Below are 15,049 nucleotides of genomic sequence, written 5' to 3' on the forward strand. Positions count from 1 at the left end.
TAGCTGGTCTGTTTGGTGAGCTGAGACCAATCACATTTATGTTCTCTTTGCTCTTTATTACTCCGCCTTTATTTATTGATATTGAACTACTATGAGTGCATTCTCTCATCTAGAACATCAACATGTTTCCTAAAGGTTTAGCTCTTGTAGCGCGTTACTGCTATTACCATAACATTGGCAGAGGTGTCAAACATGCGGCCCGTGGGCCAGAACCGGCCCACCGAGAGATCCAATCGGGCCCACTTTCCTTCCTGCCTTTCTTCCTGCCTTCCTTCCTTCCTTCCTTCCTGCCTTTCTTCCTGCCTTCCTTCCTTCCTTCCTTCCTTCCTTCCTTCCATCTGTCCTTTCTTCTGTCCTTCTTCCCTTTCTTCCTTCCTTCTTTCCTTCCTTCCATCTTTCCTTCCTGTCTTCTTTTCCTTACTTCCTCCCTCCCTTTCTTCCTTCCTTCATTTGTCCTTCCTTTCTTCCTTCCTTCTGTCCTTCCTTCCTCCCTTCCTTCGTTCCTTCCATCTTTCCTTCATGTCTTCTTTTCCTTCCTTCCTTCCTCCCTCCCTTTATTCCTTCCTTTCATCTGTCCTTCCTTCCTTCCTTCCTCCTTCTGTCCTTCCTCCCTTCTTTCTTTCTTTCTTTTCTCCTTCTTTCCTTCCATCTTTACGTAGTATGTTCAAACCAACATCTTCTTTCAGCTCGAGACCTTTGTTCAAACTCTTCATAACAATAATAATGATAATAATTTTATATGTATTGCACTTTTAATATAAAAAAATGTTGTGCCTTATCATCAAAAAAACATGTAAATGTTCTAAGATGGAAAATAAAACCCACTTGATGATATTAGTAGTACACATATTTCAATGATGGTAATTTGAGACATAATAAGCAAAAAGTCTGACATTATTTCACCATGTGTCCACAGTTGATAAATAGTCTCCAAGGTTTTTTGAAGCCATAAGCAAAAATAAATATCCCTAACTCACCACCAGTTTTGATTAACTGTAATAAGCCTCTTGCAGCTGACCCTAAAATGCCTTCCTATGGGTTTAACCTCACTGTGGGGGGTCTCATCTGTGTCAGGCCCAAACCCAAGCTGCCCCTCGGGGGGAAAAAACAACCAAAAAATAAAAAATAAATAACACCCATAGTGGGGCTGTGGGTGTTAAAAAATACACACAACAGTCCTGTTACTCAAACCTACCATCCACTGACCTCAGCACCCATGTAACATTAAATAAACCCACCTGATATTAAAAATAAGATACATTAAAGTGTGAATAGTATACACACAAATTAATACATAAATAAGTCATTGTACTTTATGATATCTTTTTCATACTTTCTGCTCTTTTATAAGTTTTAAGCTTTATAATAAATGTGAATTTGGTCTGCTACAGTGTGCCAAGTTAAATATTTGAAGCATGTATATCAAAATATTTAGTCATGCCTCCTTTAATTCAGATTTTTTGTAACACAAAGCTGAAATCTTTCAACACGTACACATACAAACATGCCTCAGTACTTACTTAACATTATGTAAATACATACAGAGTACTGCATACAACATCATATAGAGCCACTTGTGCTGCAAACTACAGTGAAAAATCCTGATTGAATAAAAGTTTTAGTTTTTTTAGTCATTGCTTTCATAAGTTTCCTTCTTCTTTCTCAGCCAGAATAGTCAAACACAACTTTACAAGCAGTGGAAACCTGCACAGGTGTTTGCCTGATTAGACTTGTCCTTCTGCTTTCCATCACAGCATATCCCACTGCATTTTATTGGGAAAACACCCATATCTACTACTCATCAAATTGATGTTGTCGGCATATTTATACAGATAAAAAGAGAGGCAGCTTTCTTTGCAATCTGCTCTTTCATTCAGCAAATTTGTATCTGTTGTGACAAAAACAAGACTCGTCTAAATCTATAAATCAAAGGTTATATAGGTTTAACAGCTGGACTCAAGTCTTTTCCTAGTGTAGGTCAACTGAAGACATCTAGTCGACCATAATTGGCTCCAGATGTTTTTTTGTAATGTCACATAGTTATGCTCATATGTGCAGATGTTATACAGTTTTTAATAGTAGTAGTAGAGGGTAACTTTAAATATTGCATATTTATGATACTTAATAGTTTGTTGTTTTTAATAGTCATAACTAAAGTAGGTCTCCTCCCAATAAGACAAGAGGATAAAATACAATTAGATGACTAAATAGAATCACATTAAACTAAAACCATTTTTAAAAGTTGTCCTTTAGCTCCTATTTAACTAATTACTCTATTAGCACTGGCTCATGAATTACTGATTATTGTTTACTGACTCTACAGAATGTATTGTTGAGGAAAAACAAGGCTGATCTTTAGTGTATAAATGTTGCTTTTAAATCTTTGTTTTATTTATTTCATTTCTACGAAAGCCTTCTGGGGAAACTTACATGCAAATTAATTCTATTTGTTTATTTTGTACCCGTGCAAACAGAATCACATTGATTTCTGTCTGCAGGCATTCAATTACCCACATTTCTGAACGCACTGCAACAAGGACGGGGTCAGTGGTGTTTTAAGAGCATTAACACACACACACACACACACACACGCACACACACACACACACACACACACACACACACACACACACACACACTAGGAGTAGCACAACAGGCTTATGTTGAATGGAAGGAAGGAAGGAAGGAAGGAAGGAAGGAAGGAAGGAAGGAAGGAAGGAAGGAAGGAAGGAAAGAAAGAAAGAAAGAAAGAAAGAAAGAAAGAAAGAAAGAAAGAAAGAAAGAAAGAAAGAAAGAAAGAAAGAAAGAAAGAAAGAAAGAAAGAAGGAAGGAAGGATGGATGGATGGATGGATGGATGGATGGATGGAAGGGAGGGAGGATTGAAGGAAGGAAGGAAGGACGGAAGGAAGGAAAGGAGGAAAGTAGGGAGGGAGGAAGGAAGGAAGGAGGGATGGATGGAAGGGAGGATTGAAGGAAATTGAAGGAAAGGAAAGGAAAGAAAAGGAAAGGAAAAGAAGGAAGGGAGGAAGGAAGGGAGGAAAGGAAAGGAAAGAAGGAAGGGAGGAAAGATGGGGGTCAATTTGACCCGGGAGGACGACACAAAGGTTAAACAGACAATGCAAATAATCACTGCTATGCAATACTTGACAAGGTGGAAACTAAACACACACACACACACACACACACACACACACACACACACACACACACACACACACATTAGGAGTAGCACAACAGGCTTATGTTGAATTTCCCTCCGTCTCTGTTACTACTATTGATTCACCATTTCATGTTACAGGCATCTAACTTTTAAATTAGATTTGTACTTTTCATTGTTGGGTTGAAGCAGGTGTTACTAGCTGATGAATGCCTTGAATATTCAGGTAGGTCACGCAAAGGCAGCACTGACTAGTTATACAAAACGAGCACCTCTAATTAGCACTGCAGGCTCCTTTGTTGGAAGTATTTGATTAAGCAATGAACTAAAGAGTGGCTCTGAGTGAGACAGTCTCTCTCTATCAATCAGGTTTCATTACCCTATCATGAATTCCACAGGTGTGCCACCGAGTCTGTCTGTCATTGTGGGACCAGATAATTAAAACTGCTCTGTCTCTGTCATGAACAAGACCTTCGTGAGCCTGTTTCACTCCAACCTCTGAAACTACAGTGTGTGTGTGTGTAGCTGTGTGTGCATGTGTGTGTGTGGGTGGCTGTGTGTTTACAATGCTGTAAAGCTGCGTTATTAATGCCAGCATCTCTGCACAAATCATAAAAACCGTCTCCTGGTTCTCTCCAGATAGTATGTCAGTGTTTAAAAAAAAAAAAGCCCCCTCAGTGCCAGAGGCATGCAGAGTATGCTAGTGCCTATACCAGAGATTACAACATCCATTATCCAACACACACACACACACACATACACACATATATATCCATTAATATATGCCATTACATCCTCTCTTTGCACCACAAATGTCCAAACTGAGGCAGGAGGTCACTGTCAGAGGGTGATTACTTCTACCGGTTGAATGTGTGCACGTTTATGGAGCTAAAGAGTAGTTTCTTTGCCTGCAGCTGTGCAAGGAAAACATTACATTTATATTGATGACCTCGAGAAACTAGTCAGTATTGCTGTATTGCTGTATGACACACAGTTTTGCAGCCTTTTCTAAAGCTTCAATCTGTTTTCAAAGAGAAACTAAAATGGATGCTGAGCTACACAGTGTCAGCGTGAACGAAACTGGAGGCACTTCAGAGCTCTTTGTTGGTGTGTAACGGATAAATAAGTTAAACACAAATCTTTGCCTTTTGTTCAGCTGTAAAAGCAAAGCGTTGTAAAGCTCAAACGAACTTGGACACTCTGTTAAGACAAGCAGCACCGATTAGACCGCCATCCATTTTTTTCTTCTTAATCATGAATAAATTAAAAGCACATCTAAGCATTAACAGATCCTCCTCTGTTTGAGTTATTGGAGTCCGCTCTCTTAGGTTGCTAGCGTAAATGCTCCACTCTTGAAATCCTTTTTTTTTCTTTTATCAGAGGCTTGAGAAAAGAGCAACTGTTCACTGGAAACGTCTGTATCAATTAGCAGCTTCAATGTGAGTGGTGTCAGAACATCAGAGAGTGAGAAATGATGACAGACATTTTTAGCAGTCAGACCGCAGATAGAGATGCAACAGGGTGATTTTGGGTCTAACTGATCGCTCCTTTAAACATATTTGATTTGCGTTAAATTAATAATTTATCTCAAAAGAGACGATAGATAAGAATTCTTCAGACCTGACTTATACGCCTAGTAAGTTTGGTCAATCTCACATTTGTAAGGATGTAGACCAGGGTTATTATAGTTAACTTAAACTAAGACTAAACCTAAAACTAGCTGTGAAAAAATTATTTAGCTAACTGAAATAAAAATAATTGACTTCTTGAGATAACCCGGCTGCTTCCACTAGGTGGCAGCATAGCAGATGCCAGCTCCCGCATAATGAACAAGAAGAAGAGGCTTAACATCACAGCCCAATATAGGAATATTTTGACTTCGACCATGCAGTAGATAAAAGTAAAAGTGTCATGATGAAGAGTGATGGGAACATTCGTAGGATGCAGCTAGAAAAGGAAAATTCCCACTAATTTGAAAGTCCACCTTTTCAAATCTCTAACAGAGAAGCAGGAGACAGCTAACGTAAACTCACAGTCACAAACACAGCAAGCCTTACCTCAGTGTCAGGCATTATTTCAAATCGAGGCTTTACTCATAATACCAGAATGTATATCTTTACATTTCACATAAGAAAACAATGAAGCCACATTCATGCTGAGTGAAATGAATCTGGTTCCAATGAACAACTTTTTATTTTCTTTGGTGTTCCTCAAGGTTCAGTTCTTGTTCCACTACTGTTCCCTCTGCAGATGACACCCAGTTATATTTTGACAATAAGGAGACCCTAACTCCTTTAAATAGCATCTGTAGCATTGTACAGTTGATGAGTGGTATTTTCTTAAATTACATGATGAAGCAGAAGTTATTGGTACTAATTGGTACAGATGCACATAAAAGGAGACATTTTGAGTAAGCTTGGACATCAGGCTCTACAGATTAAGCAGGGATGTGAAAAACCTGGATGTTGTCCTTAACTCTAAATTGAGTTTTAAAAGTCATATCACCAACGTTAAAAATCTTTTTATCATTTAAGTAACACGGCAAGAGTCAGACCCAACAACTTTCTTTAGAAGATACTAAGAAAGTGACTCATGCATTAGTTTTTTTTCATGCTTTTCTGCTTCAGTGGAGATGGTAATATATAAACAGTATAAATTTAAGCTCCAAAAGAAAGTATGTCAAAGCTTTATTAGTACAAATTAGCCTCCAAACCTCCGAATAGTTACATTACCATGGCAGCATGTGTGCCACTAATGAGGCTGGTGTCCTGTAACAGCGGCCTCAAAAGGGATTGCGTCAGTGACAACCTTGTTAGTCAGACATCAAACTAGAAAAAGTTTGTACTGAGGAAAAAAAGCCATAAAAGTACATCAGGAGCAAAGTGTTTCACAGAAATAGGTCTCTCTCTTACCTTGTGTTACAAAAAGTCTACAAGTGACTGTCTAGACGATGCCGAGATAATGTCGAGGAAAAGAAAAACTCTCATCGTCAGTAAGATACAAACCGTAGATTTGGTTTTTGTGGTAGATAAGGAATCAAACCAGCGCCATTCTTCTCACATCTTTTTATGCTTTTAAAGTATAAAAACCCAAAACACTTCCCTTGCTTTGTCCTGAGTTCTTTTGAGGAGTTCACAGCAGATCTTTGCCGCAGTGAAAAGTGAAAAGTGAATGAGTCGACTGCATTGTGAAGCTCAGAATCAAAGAGCTGCTTTGTTTCATTGCATATTGTCTCTCCAGGGACGGGGGGGGGGGGGGGGGGGGGGGGCGGACATGAAGAGAGTTTAAAGGGAGAACCTGGGACCTACAGTACATAGCATCACAGTAGTGCTGATTTAGATATTGTGTCATGAAGGCTAAATGAAAGAAGGAGGAGGGATGGAGAGAGAGAAGGGACAAAAGAGAGGGATCGATGTGGATGAGAAAGAGATTCAAAGAGGACGGAGAGCAATAAAGAGAAGATATACTTTGTTATTGGAGGCAGAATGCATTTCTTAACCCTCCTGTTGTCCTCGAGTCAAGGAAGAAAGGGAGGAAGAAGGAAGGAAAGAAGGGAGGGAGGAAGAAGGAAGGAAGGAAGGATGGAGGAAAGAAGGAAGGAAAGGAGGGAGGAAGGAAGGGAGAGAGGGAGGAAGAAGGAAAGAAAAGAGGGAGGGAGGAAGGAAGAATGGAAAGAAGGAAGGAAAGAAGGAAGGAAGGAAGGAAGGACAGAGGAAAGAAGGAAAGGAGGAAGGTAGGGGGAGGAAAGAAGGAACAGTCAAAACAGACATGAAGAGAGTTTAAAGGGAGAACCTGGGACCTACAGTACATAGCATCACAGTAGTGCTGATTTAGATATTGTGTCATGAAGGCTAAACGAAGGAAGGAGGAGGGATGGAGAGAGAGAAGGGACAAAAGAGAGGGATCGATGTGGATGAGAAAGAGATTCAAAGAGGACGGAGAGAAATAAAGAGAAGATATACATTGTTATTGTAGGCAGAATGCATTCCTTAACCCTCCTGTTGTCCTCGAGTCAAGGAAGAAAGGGAGGGAGAAGGAAGGAATGGAGGGAGGAGGGAAAGGAGGGAAGGAGGGAGAGGGGGATGAAGCAATGAAGGAAGGGAAGAAGGAAGGAAGGGACGGAGGAAAGAAGGAAGGAAAGGAGAGAGGAAGGAAGGGAGAGAGGGAGGGAGGAAGAAGGAAGAAAGGAAGGAAGGAAGAAAGGAAGAAAGGAAGGAAAAGAGGGAGGAAGGAAAGGAAGGGAGGAAGGACAGAGGAAAGAAGGAAGGGAGGAAGGTAGGGGGAGGCAGGAAAGAGAGGAGGAAGGAAGGAAGGAAGGGATGAAAGAAGGAACAGTCAAAACATACGGGGACAATTTGACCCGGGAGGACGACAGGAAGGTTAAAAACATATAAAAGGAAAGAATAAAATAAAGAAGGGACAAAAGAGAGGGATCGATGTGGATGAGAAAGAGATTCAAAGAGGACGGAGAGAAATAAAGAGAAGATATACTTTGTTATTGTAGGCAGAATGCATTTCTTAACCCTCCTGTTGTCCTCGAGTCAAGGAAGAAAGGGAGGGAAAAGGAAGGGAAGGAATGAAGGAGGGAGGAAGGAACATTAAAGGACAGGTGATACATTTTGGTCAGAAACCTCCAAAAGCAACTTGTTCAGTCCTGTCCAACAAAATAAAACAAAACTAACCAGGTTTATATTTTATTCCAGTTAATAAATAACATGCACGCTTTTCAATGTAGAGCAGGGGTGACAAACATGCGGCCCGTGGGCCAGATACGGCCCGCCAAGGGGTGTGATCCGGCCCACATCCAGTGCTCTTTTCCTTCCTACCTTCCTTTTTTCCATCCATCTGTCTTTCCTTCCATTCGTCGTTCTGTCCTTCCTTCCATCTGTCCTTCCTTCCTTTCTTCCTTCTTTCCTTCCTTTCTTCCTTCCTTTCTTCGTTCCTTCCTTCAATCTGTCCTTCCTTCCATTCTTCCTTCGTTCCTTCCTTCCATTCTTCCATCTGTCCTTCCTTCATTTCTTCCTTCTGCCCTTCCTTCCTTTCTTCCTTTCTCCCTTCCTTCTGTCTGTCCGTCCTTCCTTTCTTCCTTCGTTCCTTCCTTCCATCTGTCCTTCCTTCCCTTTTTCCTTTCTTCCTTCCTTCCTTCCTTCTGTCCTTCCTTCCATTCTTCCTTCTGTCCTTCCTTCCATCTGTCCTTCCTTCCTTTCTTCCTTCTGTCCTTCCTTCCATCTGTCCTTCCTTCCTTTCTTCCTTCTGCCCTTCCTTCCTTTCTTCCTTTCTCCCTTCCTCCCTTCCTTCTGTCTGTCCGTCCTTCACTATCTCTCTTTCCAACCTTTCTTCCCTCCTTCCTTTTGACTGTCTTTCCTTCCTTCCCTTCTTATTTCCTTATTTCCTTATTTCCTTCCTTACTTCCATCCATCTCTTTAATAATCCAGCCCACATGAGATCAAATTGGCCTGTATGTGGCCCTTGAATGAAAATGAGTTTGACACCCCTGATGTATCCCATGATGAATCACACTGTCAATCATTGCTATAGAGTTTGCATCAACTTATTTTTAGTCTAAAGAACATTTGAACATGAGACAGCTTCACAAAGATGTAATTGGTTGCAGAAATGTGACACCCATGTATATACTGTATAAAGGGAATCTTAAATACAGGGTGCTGTTGAACATAACTCACAGTCTCTATAAATGTTTAAATTCTGATATTTTTTTGATATCACACAACACAAAGACACACTGAGAGCTTAATTGCATATATTTACTAATCAACCTTTCCCTCTGTGATGAATCCAGGCTTTGAAAGGACTTTTTAATGAATACTCTTCATGCTATTTTTGCCTTATTTGATGCAGATGAGACTTCCAGAAGAGATAGCACCAGTTGTGAGGAAGATGTAAATGATGTGCATGCATACTTTAAATTAAAGGCTCTTACCACAGTTTACTTTATAGATTTTAAATGATTTAAGGCTGAGGAGGATTTACTTTAATACTAAATATAATTGCTAAGTGATGCTAAATTAATTAAGTGTGTGCTAGTTAAAGGAGGAACATTATGTAATGGACTTCTAATGACCGTATTGGCAACTCTGTCTCCTTGAGATTATGTTTATATATGACTCAATTGAAAGAGTAAATAGATTTTGGCAGCGTAACATCACTTGAATTATGTTGTCTGTCAATATAATAAGATAATAAGACAAGTTGTAGTAATAGTGTAAATTAATAAATATGACGAGTCAGGAAAAGTCAAAGAGGGAAATGTTCTGTGTCTTTATTTTATTCTTTCCTTTTATATGTTTTTAACCTTCCTGTCTTCCTCCCGGGTCAAATTGACCCCGTCTGTTTTGACTGTTCCTTCTTTCCTCCCTTCCTTCCTCCTCTCTTTCTTTCCTCCCCCTACCTTCCTCCCTTCCTTCTTTCCTCCGTCCTTCCTCCCTTCCTTCTTTCATCTGTCCTTCCTCCCTTCCTTCTTTCCTCCGTCCTTCCTTCCTTCCTTTCATTCCTCCCTCTTTTCCTCCCTTCCCTCCTTCCTCCCTTCCTCCCTTCCTTCCTTCCTTCCTTCATCCTCTCTTTCTTTCCTCCCCCTCCCTTCCTCCCTCCTTTCCTTCCTTCTTCCTCCCTTTCTTCCTTGACTCGAGGACAACAGGAGGGTTATTATTTATTTGCTATGTATTTCTTTATTTTTATGTTGTTTGTTATACAAATAAAGTTTGATTGATTGATTGATGATGTGTGTTGACGTGAAGGCAAAGACAGAAGTCAGAGCAGCTTTCTGTAGCTCAGTAGATTCATTTTCTTTCACTTGTAATGCTACTAAACTAACAGACCCATAATCTCTAATCTCTCCTAAGTATCTCTTTTTTTGCGGCTTAGCTGTCGCATATTAAGCCATTATGAGCAGGTCTGGTCCTGAGTGATACTGCCACCCGTCATTGATGCGAAAAGATTTGTGACACGACTGCAAAGCCTTTGTGCTGTTGATCTTATCAAACTATCAGCAGCCTCCCTCTGCTCTCCACAAAGAGGAATCTACCTTGAATCCTAGAAAAGGCAAAAGTGATGTTGAGTAAGGTGGGAAAAGGCAGAAATAGATGTAACGTGACTCTTTTCAGACTCTGACAATCGGCTCCCAGAATCGAGACAGCAGACACTCCCAACCCCGAGGCTCTCCGTGTGTGAGAAAGAGCTGGGGGAGGTTGACAGAAAGACAGAAGAGATCTAAGAAATTTCAATATATCGCAGCTTGGGAAGGAGGAGAAACTTTTATTCTCAATGGGAACACTTTATATCAGCGTGATGTGAGAAATCCAAGCACAAGCAGTGAAAAGTTTGGACCCTCCTTCCCATTCTCTTAAAAAATGGGTCCAAACTTTTGACTGGTGCTGTTACATGTCTATAGCAGCATTAGCAGTAATTGTATAAAGGATTATTCACATGTTATTTGCAATAAAACCTGACTTTTCCTGCTCTTCTTGTTTGTTTCAGCAGTACTGCAAACGCTCCTCTCAGTCTCGCCAAGGCAATGTTTGCGAGTCCAGCTTTGCACACTGCAACATCACCACCACAGCAGCCAACAGCACCAGAGGAACAGCAAAACATCACAGGTATGACATTTAAAAGCACTTAAATGAACAGTAAATAGTGTTTAGTCTATTAACCCCTTACATACTGCTCAGGGTTGAATTTGACCCATTTTTACATTTTAGAACTGCACAAAGGGAATATTATTTTTCAGACTTTTGGTGATACACACTTCAATTTATTGTTGGTTTGGTTCTGCAAATGAGATTCATGACAATGAGGAAAAATATATGAAATCACCAGAGATAATTAGACATAATCATTTTTTAAATTAACCTTCGCGTCGTCCTCCTGGGTCAAATTGACCCCGTCTGTTTTGACTGTTCCTTCTTTCCTCTGTCCTTCCTCCCTTCCTTCTTTCCTCCCTCCTACCTTCCTTCTATCCTCCCTCCCTCCTTCCTTCCTTCCTTCCTTCCTTCCTTCCTTCCCTCCCTCCTACCTTCCTTCTTTCCTCCATCCTTCCTTTCTTCCTTTCTTTCTTTCCTTCCTTCCTTCCTTTCCTTCCTTCTTCCTCCCTCCTTTCTTTCCTTCCTTCCTCCTTCCTTTCCTTCCTTCCCTCCTTCCTCCCTCCCCCCTTTCCTTCCTTCTTTCCTCCATCCTTCCTTCCTTCCCTCCTACCTTCCTACCTTCCTTCTTTCCTCCCTCCCTCCTTCCTCCCTTCCTTCCTTCCTCCCTTCCCTCCTACCTTCCTTCCTCCTTTCCTTCCTTCTTCCTCCCTTCCTAACTTCCTTCCTTGACTCGAGGACAACAGGAGGGTTAAATCTTCATGGTGAAGGAACATGGCACCCAGTGTAAAATTGTGTTTATATATTAGACTTTAGAAACACACATAATACTCATAAGTAGGATGAGGTCATTATTAGTTTTGGGTCTGCAAATGAGATTTAATAAAAATAAGAATCACTAGTCCTTATCCTTTAATGGACAAAACACTTTACAATTGGCTTTCTCAATCACCTATTCACACACACACACACACACACACACAGAGTTGTCATGAAAAGGTGCTTGATTGTCAATCAGGAGCAACTTGGGGATTCGATGTCTCGCTCCACAACATTTGGACAAGAGGAGCCGACAATTAATGGACGAACCGCAGCCGCCCACAACATCCTGTACACAGGTGTAACGTTACTCCTGAGATGCAGCGCCCCCCACCCTACCCTACCCCCCCCCCCCCCCACCACCCCCCCGTTCCCCTCACTTCACTGCAGAAAAACAGCAGTAATTACAGTTATATGAACAATGGGCAACTTCAGTGTCCCTTCCCCCGTAATGAGCGTGGACGCAGTGAAGAGAGAAATTGAATTATCCACATTACAATGCAAGCCAAAGCTAATTGCTGATTTACGGGAGAATGATAGTAATTATAATTAAAGCTATAAACATGTTAATAAGCATATCTATAACGGACATGAAGACAGAGGAGATGGGACGGAGATAAAACGCGGAGGGGGGGGGGCACATGTGCAAGGGATTTATGAGCCAAGCGCAGATGTGTAAATCCTAGTAAGCTTTTTTTTTTTTTTTTTCTCACACTGCTCAGTGGTGTGTTAGAGCTTGGGCTGGGTGGTTTGGCATGTTCATCAGCAGCAACACACTCCAGCACACACACGAGTGCCTATACTTCTGACAGAGTTACAATTCACATCTTTGCCAAGGCTGGATTTTCTGTTACAATACACACGAACAAACACATTCATATAGAGCAGAGCCAAAAAAAATTGAAGGGAAGCTCCAGTTAGATCAGGTTAGTACGTCAGAACATCGATTTGGTAGTTTATAGGAATTTTAGTTTAATTAACCTTCAAATACTGTTCATATTCTCACCCATCACAGTATTTAGTATTTCCTCATGTAATTAGTCGCTGTACAAAACTTAATCATTCATAAAAATCTCATTAGTCACAGATAAACTTAATTTTTCCTGTCGTCCTCCCGGGTCAAAGTGACCCCGTCTTTTTTGACTGTTCCTTCCTTCCTTCTGTCTGTCCTTCCTCCCTCCCTCCTCTCTTTATTTCCTTCCTCCCTCCCTTTCCTTCCTTCCTTCCTTCCTTCCTTCCTTCCGCCATCCCCCTTTCCTCCCTCCCTCCTTCTCTCTTTCTTTCCTTTCATTACCTTCCTTCTTTCCTTCCTCCCTCCCTCCTTCCCTCTTTCCTTCCTTCCTTCCTTCCTTCCTTCCTTCATCCTCCCTTCCTTCCTCCCTCCGTTCCTCCCTCCGTTCCTCCCTCCTTTCCTTCCTTCTTCCTCCCTTCCTTCCTTCCCTACTTCCTTTCCTTCCTTCCTTTCCTTCCTTCTTCCTCCCTTCCTTCCTCCCTCCTTCCTTCCTTCTTCCTCCCTTCCTCCTTCCTTTCCTTCCTTCTTCCTCCCTTCCTTCCTTCCCTCCTTCTTTTCCTCCCTTCTTCCTCCCTCCTTTCCTTCTTCCTTGCTTCTTCTTCCCTTCCTTCCTTGACTCGAGGACAACAGGAGGGTTAATGAAGCTTTCATAGAGCAGAGAGTTTATTCTTTAGTTTTTATGAGAACAAAGAGTATAAAGAAAACACTTTATTATGGACCAGTGTTACATAAAACATGAATATGGGTCAGATATATTTCCTTTTTTTGTATATTCTGGGTCACATTAGGAGAAGACACCAGATTTCAGGCTGAAAGAAAACAGTATTTTTACTGCTTTGAGATGTGAAAATAGGTTAAATGTGTGTGTAAGGGTTAAATATTAATAACTGCTATATTAACCTCTGTCCCAGGTGCTTGTGTGAAAGAATAAAGAAACATTTTTGGATTGTGGACCTAAAATGAAAGGCAGCCTTTTTTATTCTTTTTCTTTTTTAATTTTCACCCACCTGAGGGAGAAATGAGGAAAATGCACACCTAACACTTTTTTCACTTTGCTCTCTTTCATCGGCGTTGAGTTGCAGGCATTCACACCTGAGAGCCTCTTAATACACCGGTGGTTTTCAACTTCTGAATGCTAAGCAACTCCACCGGAGCAGCTGGGGGTTAATCGCCCTTTTCAAGGAGATCCAGGCGGTAGTAGCGGGAGGATTTTCCCAGACAATCCAGAAATACAATCAGATAACCTTCCAAAAATACAAAAATCCACTTCTCTAACCTTCTCGCTAAAACTCCTGCAAGACTTTTATTTCTCCTTCACCCTTTTCCTTGAAGTGCTTAGTTAATCACAAGATTATTTAGCTTGGAGTCTGTTCCTCTCACCACAGATGACATCCTCAGTGCTTTATTTGTTTGCAATCACATCAGCTTAAGCAGAGACTTGGATTCTATTGTCAGGAAAGCAGAATTTGTTAGTACACCACAGTCCAAGGCTAATTCCTCATCTCAGAAATATCTCATTTAAAAGCCTCTACATAAACCTCTGCCAACACTATTAAGTGCAGAGCTTCTAGTTGTATAGTTAAGAAGCTCATTTTTTAAAAAGCAAAGCTATCCTTGGAAACAGCAGAGTTAAATGTGACTGAATGAGGGCTCAGAGCCAGAACACAAAAATGAAACCTAAAATCATAATGTGATAGATTTAAGCAGCAGCACCTCATTGAAGAGGCACATTTGCCACTTGTACTTACACATTTTCTGTCATGAGGCATCTTTTTTTCTTAAGTGGTGCATGACTAACGAGTGGTCCAATTAACAGCTGTCTGAACTTGTAGCAGGGATTCTTCTTCTTTCTTTATAGGAACTCTGAGACTCTAATAGGATATTTGACTTGTGAAACTTTTGTCTGTTGCTAAGCCCTGCTCGGCAATATTTTTTTTTTTATGTTTTGTATATGTTTTCTTTCAGACATCAGTCACACAGAATTATTCTAAAAAGCACATTATGACTGTATTCTCATTGCAAAAAAAAAAAAAAAAAAACTCCAAACAAACAAACATTTGTGCCTCAGGCAAAGCAACAAATGCCCAAAGGTGTTGTTCAGTTTCAGTTGCTGCTCTGTTCCTGAATTAATGAGCAAAGTTCCTGAGTTTCATAGTTTCATGGAGTATTTGTTCAAAGAGAGCAATTTTTTTATTTTTTTTTTGGAAAATCTATAAATTATTTTCCTTGTAAATTCAGTTCAAAATAGCTTCTTTTTGTTGTTGCATTGGTCATGTACTGATGCAGGAAACCACTTAGAGGATTATTTATTACTGTGACCTGATCCACACAAAAAAAAACCCTACCCTAACCTGATGCGCATTAAGTTTTAACCCAATCCAAAAACAGCTGGGGGACAATCAGACTCCAGCTAGATCCAAGGATAATTCAATCCTATTCCAAATGCAGTTGACCCAAATAGACCC

General features: G+C 40.6%; 2 protein-coding genes across 2 annotated transcripts in view; one reads left to right on the forward strand and one right to left on the reverse strand.

The window, feature by feature from the left end:
* The window catches only part of LOC128373310 (pro-neuregulin-3, membrane-bound isoform), a 501,549-nt gene that overhangs the window by 474,850 nt on the left and 11,650 nt on the right, over nucleotides 1-15,049 (forward strand). Inside the window, exon 8 of the mRNA XM_053333598.1 lies at nucleotides 10,656-10,771. Within this exon, the coding sequence (XP_053189573.1) occupies nucleotides 10,656-10,771 (116 nt within the window). The remainder of the gene's footprint in view (nucleotides 1-10,655; nucleotides 10,772-15,049) is intronic.
* Nucleotides 1-15,049, reverse strand: part of cbr1 (carbonyl reductase 1) — a 166,680-nt gene that overhangs the window by 32,153 nt on the left and 119,478 nt on the right. The window lies entirely within an intron of this gene.

The sequence above is a fragment of the Scomber japonicus genome, chromosome 14, assembly GCF_027409825.1.
Source record: "Scomber japonicus isolate fScoJap1 chromosome 14, fScoJap1.pri, whole genome shotgun sequence".
NCBI classification, from domain to species: Eukaryota; Metazoa; Chordata; class Actinopteri; order Scombriformes; family Scombridae; genus Scomber; species Scomber japonicus.